This window comes from Lactuca sativa, chromosome 9 (genome assembly GCF_002870075.4).
Source record: "Lactuca sativa cultivar Salinas chromosome 9, Lsat_Salinas_v11, whole genome shotgun sequence".
NCBI lineage: Eukaryota > Viridiplantae > Streptophyta > Magnoliopsida > Asterales > Asteraceae > Lactuca > Lactuca sativa.
In genome coordinates this window covers 67,611,793-67,620,462 of record NC_056631.2, presented here as the reverse complement: position 1 = coordinate 67,620,462, position 8,670 = coordinate 67,611,793, and the positions used below count along the sequence as shown (strand labels likewise).

At 37.4% G+C, this 8,670-nt stretch overlaps 1 protein-coding gene across 1 annotated transcript; it reads right to left on the bottom strand.

Moving 5' to 3' along the window:
• Positions 1-1,744: 1,744 nt before the first annotated feature.
• Positions 1,745-8,330, bottom strand: LOC128128986 (vacuolar protein sorting-associated protein 2 homolog 3-like). Its single transcript, XM_052767712.1, has 7 exons — positions 8,282-8,330; positions 5,016-5,109; positions 4,336-4,396; positions 3,352-3,423; positions 2,244-2,348; positions 2,086-2,157; positions 1,745-1,750 (listed from the first exon to the last, which is right to left on the bottom strand). The coding sequence occupies exons 1-7, from the start codon at positions 8,328-8,330 to the stop codon at positions 1,745-1,747; spliced, it is 459 nt and encodes a 152-aa protein (XP_052623672.1).
• Between the last annotated feature and the right edge of the window lie 340 nt (positions 8,331-8,670).

Here is an 8,670-nt window from a genome sequence, read left to right as displayed (position 1 = left end):
ATTTTTGTGTCTCAGATGAATAGATTTGTGATGCGAATACCAAGGGGGTTCTTTTTGGATTCTTATGAATGCATCAGAAAATAAGAATAACAATAAGAAAACAAAAACAATGAATAACTTGCTCGGCAAGAAAACCAGAAAAGATAGCTTATACAGACAATCTAGACCTATAGATTGAGATCGATGAAAACAAGTCAAGACCCCTTAATTCGAATTCGAACCAACCTAGAATACGCGTCCTAGAATTGACAAAGGGGAGAGTACGCAACTTAAAAGAACAACGTTCTTCAAAATTCAATTCATTCCACTCTCAATAAATCAAAAGGTTTGACATTGGGAGCTATATATAGTCTTACAATGATGACAAAATAAAAGGAAACTAATAAAATAAAAAGAACCTATTAATAAAAGGAAACGATTAAATAAATGCTAAAGATAACTGAAAAACGTCTCTAGAATCTTCCCATGCAATTAACCATGCAAAGCCATCCTATCATTGATCCTAAGTAGCTTTCACACCCAACAACTTGCACCAGCTCATTGGAACCAACATATCAGCACAAACCCATCGGAACCAATGAGAGAGCAATGGGTTCCGAAGTTTGCATCACAATTGGACCTATTGCGAGAATCAAATCTAAGTCCAAGAATCGCACCGAGTAACCACTCCAAGTTTCACATCTATTCGTACCGAAATAACACAAGACTCTGATGAGTTCCGACATATCAGAACCAATCACAACTAGTCGCAATCAATTGAAATCGCAATGGAATTAACACATAACCTCGTTTTGAAGTCGTTCGCATTAGCTATTCTAGTAGACTGTGATGGATTGTGATTAATCGCATCCAATCACAACCATCATTCTCCTCGTATCCATCAGTCCTTTCGTATTCATCAGCCATTCACTACTAGAAAAACAGCCTTTTACGACGCTCATTGCGCGTCGTAAAAGGCTCAGACGACGCGCAAATGCGCGTCAAGGAAGGCCCTGTCATAAAGAGAGACGACGCTCATTTACGACGTGCAATTACGACGCGCGTTTACGACAAGCAATGCGTATTAAGGGAGGTCCTGTCATAGAGGAAGACAACATGCATTCGCGCGTCGTAACCTTACGACGCGTGTGTTAATGACACGCAATGCGTATCAAGGAAGACCCTGTCAAGAAAGGCCATGTCATAAATGAAGACGACACACATTTTTGCGTATCGTAATTTTAAATGTTAAAAAAATTATTTATAGATTTACTAATTTTCAAATTAAATTTGCATTTAATGTCTCATAACAAAAAATAAAATACTATATACAAAAAATACAATCCATTGCATAAAATTTAATATCATATAAATAATCGATCCATGGAAAGATAAAACAAATCAATATAAGTTGTTTTCTCCCTATACATGATTATTACATACTAAATAACAAACTTTATTTCATATTCATACATATGATTACATTATTCATTAAGAAAAGCATATACCTACAGCTAGACTTGGAAGATCCATGTCAGTGTCTTTTGAATAAGAAGGATAACAATTTTGGAAATCGTAGAAGGATTGTGAAGGAAGTGGTGACAGAATTCCTCTAGGGTTTACAGAAATCTGCAAGGAGGACTATGGAGGAAAGAAGGAATAAAAAGGAGCATGAAAACATAAAGATCATCATCTAGATAATAGAAGTCAAACCTTTGGCCACTTCTTTAATGATACCATATGACAATCCAAGTTCCATAAAGTTTCAATACTGCATGAAAACATTATATAGGAGATTAACACATAACACTTAATAGTGTATCCTGTTAATTAAAATATAACATGTAAAATGTGGTTTACCTGCAGTTGAGAATAAATAGGTCCTTTTCTAGTGACTTGAGAATATGCCAGTGGTAAAAAAGTAATTGAGGATCAACTTCCTCAGAAAAGTATAGTGTAGGGCTACATTGATAATCTCATGACATTGTATAGCATTACACTTACAAATTTTTACTAATCAGGACATTATATATATATATATATATATATATATATATATATATATATATATATATATATATATATATATGTTGCTGTATAACCAACCTTATTCATTGCTGCCATTGCCTTGGTAGCACCTTTCATCCCAACAGCCACAGAAGAGTGTGCAGCTAATGCCTGGGAGAAGTTAAAACCAAAGAAAGTCAATCATATGGGATAATTTATTTATGAAAAAAAAAACAAGTTTCCATTTGAAAATTTACCTGTGTATGTGTTGATATGCCCCTCATTTGAGCTCGACTACTTTGTAGGTTGGCTATTTGTTGTCTAAGCCTCACCAATTGGCGTGCCAAAATCTTTGTTGTTGCCTGCACAAACCAGATGTTAATGCACAAAAATTTCATCTTCATATAATCAACAAAATTTCATCTAAATATTCTTATGCGTTGGTGTCAGTTCATATGGGCTCAAAAACAACCTGATTGGTATCGATTCACATGCAACATATATAACTTCATTAATCAACTCTAATTAATCAACATATATAACAACCCATTGTTTCACAAGCAGATAGCCTCTGAACCTGCACGTGAAAAATTACCAAGAACATATACATCCACCACATCTGGGGAGATGTTTACATCTGAATTCATTCTCCCCCCTCTCTGTAACACCCTCGCTTCCTTCCGGAAATCGAAGATAAGGATCAAGTGGAATTCTCACTAAAAGGTAGATTTTTTACTTGTTGGAAAAGCACCTGATCTTATTATGAAACTTACATCTGGGGAGACGCTTTGTGTCCCATACTTGTCATCACTGGGCAGAGGTCATGATGAAGAAGTTAGCTACCAGAATACTTAACCATTACAAATGTTTCCCTCTCAAGTATCTGTTGTTACTTGAGAGAGGAACAGGAGGACATCCATAGACCATTCTGTTATATGGAAACTCCATGTTTGGGTTGAAGAACTGAGAGTTGTGAGTTAGGAAAGGTTTTTGACTTAAGTTAAATAGGTTGTTGTCATATTGTAAAAGTATCTTGAAAGGCTCGTGGTCGAGGAGTGATCCTTGTGAAAAGAGAATCATATGTTGCTTGGAACAGCAACCATTAATTTGAATTTTAATAATTTGTTATCAAATAGGATTATGGGATTTTGTTAGAAAATGGTCGTGTACATACCTACACTTTTGAGCTTCACTAAAGGTAAAATCATCCCTTTTCTCCCATTGGGTATGCTTTAGTCACTAGAACTTACATTCTTGATAGTATTCTGGTTGATCCCTTAACTGAAATCAAAAAACAATTAATTTACAAAATACTAACAATAACCCCGCCCCCAACTGACACTTGATGGTAAAACACTATCTTACAGTCATATCCATTTGTGCAGATTGCTTCTGGAACTCTTGCATCACTTTCATTTGCTTTGCAGGAGCCATTTCCTACAAACAACACATTCACATCATAAGTTATTTATCAATATACAGAGTATGTATTTGTTCTATAACAATTTCATAAAGATGTTGAGGAAAATAGATATATATATATATATATATATATATATATATATATATATATATATGCTACCTTCATGCTGACTATGACATCTTCTGTTGATGCTTCATACTTTGGATTTAAGCTACTTTTGGCTGATAGTCTTCTCAGGTTGCCTACCCTGTTACTACTGCTGCTGGGTGTCCACATGGAGGCCAGGTCAGATCGCATCTGCCGGAAGATCTGAGGCTGCACACACTACAAGTTTTAGTTGCGATCTTATTTTAGCACATGCAACATATGATTCGATCATTAGTTGCGTAGAATGAACACTTGAGATAAATATCATGCATTAGAACACATTCATGATTCATCACTAAATTAGCTTTATAGTGTAGAAACCACTGACCTAAAGAACAGCAAAACAAAGGTCTTCAACTTCAGCTTTTAAAGCCCAAAGGCCCAATCTGGAAGCAAGAGAGCACCAAATGACCAAAGTCTCTTGTGCTACAACTTTAGCCTTGCCCGAGGGTAGATCATAACTGAAAGCAAGAGAGTGTAAACTGTAAGTTAAAGCATTGCAGTGAGTGAATAACTTATTGAATAGATTGGTAAACCTCCCTTGACAAAAACAAGAATGAATTTTCTCTACTTTCCAAGACCTTTACCGACCAATGAACAAGAGAAGTAACAGTGAAATTAAAATCACTCAAGTTTGAAATGGAATTATCAGAAATATTTTTCTTGTACTCATCATGCAATGCAAAGATTCATGGTAGATATGGAAACAAGTCATGCATGGTTCTCATGTTGTGTAGATGGTCTGCAAGCTTGATTAGCACCACACGTGGATCATCAACCTGTGCAATTTGATTAACTTCATTGATTGAACCTTTCGATTTAAGTACAGATTTATGGATGCTGCAAATACAAAGAGTCCAAAATCAATAAAATGCAGTTAATATATTATACTTACAAAAACACTTCATTGTTTCTGCATATATGTTTGCTAATTTGCTATTATTTCAAAGTGGGATACAGATGAAGCATATAAAAAGGAGGTGAAATATGGTTAGTAGAAAGAAGCATACCAGAGAGCATTGATCAAACACCGAAAATTAATCTCAGGAAATATCCATATCACATATTAAAACAAAAATGTCAGATTTGGTTGAAATAGACATATATTAGTGAGTTGATGAGAGATTTGTATTAAAAATAGAAAGATTAAAATAAATCACCCTCACCCACTTATTTCAGGCTACGAGAGTCGCCTCTTAGCAAATTGGAAAGCTCCATGAAACGGAAATAATTATAATCTTTGTTTGAAGGAAGCTCCATCTTAAAGTTAATTAAAGATGATGATGATTATCGTTCCTAATAAGGTGTTCCTGCAAATATTTGAAGATTTTAGTATGTGCCTTTCAAATTTAGGGTTTATCAACGATATAGAATGAACAAAATCAAAGGATTTTTACATACAAATCATTGATTTCAGAACATTGTCTGTGAAATAATTATAATCTTTGTTTGGTAGTACCTGGTTTGTCTCCGATTAGGAGTAGGAGATGATTTCTCTTGATTCCAGTAACCTTCATCAATTATTGCTGAGTTTTGATTTTGGGATGCTATTTCTGATTTGCATAGTTGAAGGATATAAGAACAAATGCGATGAACTCAAACTCTATGGTTTCATACATACATACTTACAACTCACCTGAACACTCACACACACATACATATACACATACATGCATTATCACAACATACATACATACCATATAGGGATGAGAGAGAAATTTATTTATGAAGCGAGGGTGTTACAGAGAGGGGGGGGAGAGAGAAAGAAGGCCGATTCATCGGGTGTAGATCTAAGGGGAGAGTGAGCGGGGTACTTTAAAATTTTGGGGGATTTCCCCCCTTTAGCTATTAATGAAGGACAACATAAAACCATGTTTCTGGTGGTGGCGTGTAACATCCGGAATTTCAGGTATCATATTTATTCGTTTGAATTTCAAGTTTTGTGGAAGAACTCGGCGAGTTGATGCGTAGACTCGTCGAGTAGAGATGCGGATCATTATCCGGGTGGATGGCTAGACTCGGCGAGTTGCCCCAAGGACTCGGCGAGTCCACGCTGTTTAATGAAACCCTAATTCCTCGGGTTTGGGGCCTATTTAAAGGGCCTTATGGCCATCATTTGCAGCTCCCAGACCCCAGAGAGAAACCCTAAGTGAGCTAGAGCGTTTGTGAGAGGAAAGGAGTCATTTCTTGATCCTTTGTTGGTGTTTTTGCAAATAGAAGAGGACCAAGACAAGAGGAGGCTGAAGAGGGTGCTAATCCAGTGATTCCAGGGCTCAGAGACTTCATTTTGAGGTATTCATTCGACCCTTCTTTAGTTTATGGTGTAATTCTTAGAGTTAGGGCTTTTTAGCCCCATTAGAGGATGGTTATATGGAGTAATTGGTCCCTTCTCGTGTTGGTGCTGTAGATCTGGACCCAAAGAGGTCCAGAGACCCTTTTCCCATGAGCTTTATGGGTATTAATGGAGGTTATGAACTTAGGATGTCATTTTAGAGGCCATATCTTCAAATAAGGCCTTTGAGCCTTTGCATGTGCACCAAGATGTTAGCTTTACGTGATTATAATGCTTTGGGAAGTTGGATATATGGTTTAGAGGAGCGGATCTGACCTTAAGAGGTTAGTTCAGCTTGAGCATGGCATGGACTCGCCGAGTCCAATAGCCGACTCGGTGAGTAGGACGAGGGTTTCCCGATAATCACACAGTTGGTGACTCACTGAGTTGGGGAAGCGACTCGGTGAGTCAGAGGGAATCTAGAGGACAGAGTGCACGATGGTACTCGCCGAGTCAGGAGCCGGACTCGGCGAGTTGGGTTGGGACATTTCACAGTTTGAGATCAGTGATGATTTGTAGAGTTGAGGTTGACTCAGTGAGTCGAATGAGGACTAGGAGAGTGAAGAGCATGTGTGGACTCGCCGAGTCACAGTTGCTCACTCGGCGAGTTTGGTCAAGGTTGACCGTTGACTTCGTTGACTTTTAGGGTTAGTCAATGTTTGGACCTCAGAGTCATCGGAAGGGTAGAATAGTCTTTTACCCTTCCTAGAGGATGTATTGAGAGGAAGAGATTAGCCTAGCCCTGAGGGTTGTATTAATTAGAGTATTTATTTCATGTGATTAGGCAGGGGCTAGACCAGAGTTACCGAGTCAGAGATTTACTAAGATATCCGAGGTGAGTCTTCTCACTATACTTTACCTCGAGTAGGTAAATAGAGTTATGTGATACAGTGTTTGTATGCTATATATGTGTTATGTGTTGCACTGCATTCTTCTATGTGATTTATGATGTGCATGTTTGCAGAGTTAGAACCTGAGGGTTCACAGAGTTTGGGTGCACGGACCCACAGAGTTATAGACTCGAGTGGCTAATATGTGTTATATGTGGTATTTTGGGGGAACTCACTAAGCTTTGTGCTCACAGTGTTTTTATGTTATGTGTTTCAGGTACTAGTGAGGATCACGGAAAGGCGCCAGCTTGATCAGTACACACACACGGGATTTTTATGCTATGAGATCGTGGGATTGATATATGTTATGAATTGAGTTTTCAAACAATGATGCTTTTATGAATAATGAATGAATTATGTTTTTATAAAATGCGAAAAATTATTTTGGAAATTTACGTTGTTACATGGCGGCTGCTAGGTTTTACAGAGAGAAGGAGGGGAGAAAATGAAGGTCGTTGATAGGTGGAGAGGAAAGAATGAGCGGGTCTTCCAAAATTTTAGGGGATCCAATAGGCGGGGGTTAATTTTTGTCAATATCATTTCCCGCCTAAAAGGCGTGTTTCATTAAAAAAAAATTATAAAGGGACACTCTTACACGACGCACATTTTGTGAAAGGCGCCCTCCGCATTTTTTTTCTTTTCTTTTATGACATTAATTTCAGGGCTCGCATAAATGCGTGTCTTCTATCCTTAAGATTTTGGAAAACTGACATTAATTTTTGGGGCTCCCACAAATGCGTGTCCTCTATCAGTGTGTGTCATTGTTTGCGTGTCATTAAAGGTCTGTTTTCTAGTAGTGATTTCAGATCTCATACGCCATTCACACTCATCAGCCTGTTCACATCTAACCAACCATTTGCACTTAATAATCGTTTCACATCCGATAACAACTTAACAAGACACCGAAACGCATTGCGACCGTTCGCATCTAGTTTCAACCAGTTGCAACAACTACTTGGTTTGGGACTAAAAGGCTGCCTTTTGCAATCGTATCATCCCCTCCCCTTTGAAAGAATTTCTCCTCAATTCTGAGAGATTAACATGTTTTTTTTCCATACAAACCTTCAATACAATCCTTTTATGCTGGTATCTTCTTTCAAAATCATCACCCTTTTCAAACAACTTAAAGACCTTTCTAATTGTGCCTTCCATTTGCGGATCAAAAACCACTTTCTTACACTACCATTAGGACCGTGCAAAATAATCTCGTAATAATTTAAAGGATTAATAGTAGGCATTCAAAATAATGGATCATGGTTTGTATTTGTAAATTGATAATCAGTACGTCCCATCATTAAGGGCCCCCCATTCAAAACACACCGAAAGAATATACGTCCAAACATCATAAACTCCTTCACACGTGAATACTTGGGACTTGGAACATCATATTGACTAGAACTTCCGTGATCACATCCCATCTCCAAGGATTCAACGACTTGATTCACAATTCCTTGGCCTCCTTCAGATCGTAATGACATGCAACCTTGTCAGAGAAAGTCGTACCTTGACACTCCTTGGGCAAATTCGCCTTTGCGTCTTCTTCTCGTACCATCTGCTCCACTTTTGTATCCTTCTGACCCACAACCACATCTTAAAATTCTTCAACCTTTTCAATAATTTTGTTCGTATTAACATAATTGTTTTCTTCCACAATCATTTCAATAATTTCGTTTCCATCCACGAAATTAATCCTTTCAACAAATTATCCTTCCTCATCAGTGTCGTAGATAGGGGTAGACTCCTTAACAATATCGTCAATTTCTGATGGTAAACGTAGTTCTATGTGCTAAGTGGAGAACATTCAAACAATTCAAATAATTAGGGCACATGCAACCTATTAAGGATCAATGTCTTTCACGTATAGGCAACATACTTTGAACTATTATACTATA

Coding starts and splice junctions, on each gene's coding strand:
- LOC128128986 (XM_052767712.1), bottom strand. CDS start 8,330: ATGGTACGAGAAGAAGACGCAAAGGCGAATTTGCCCAAGGAGTGTCAA. Junction 5,110..8,281: donor TTTGCCCAAGGAGTGTCAAG/GTACGACTTTCT, acceptor TATGCAAATCAG/AAATAGCATCCCAAAATCAA. Junction 2,349..3,351: donor CTGCACAAATGGATATGACT/GTAAGATAGTGT, acceptor TGGTTTGTGCAG/GCAACAACAAAGATTTTGGC.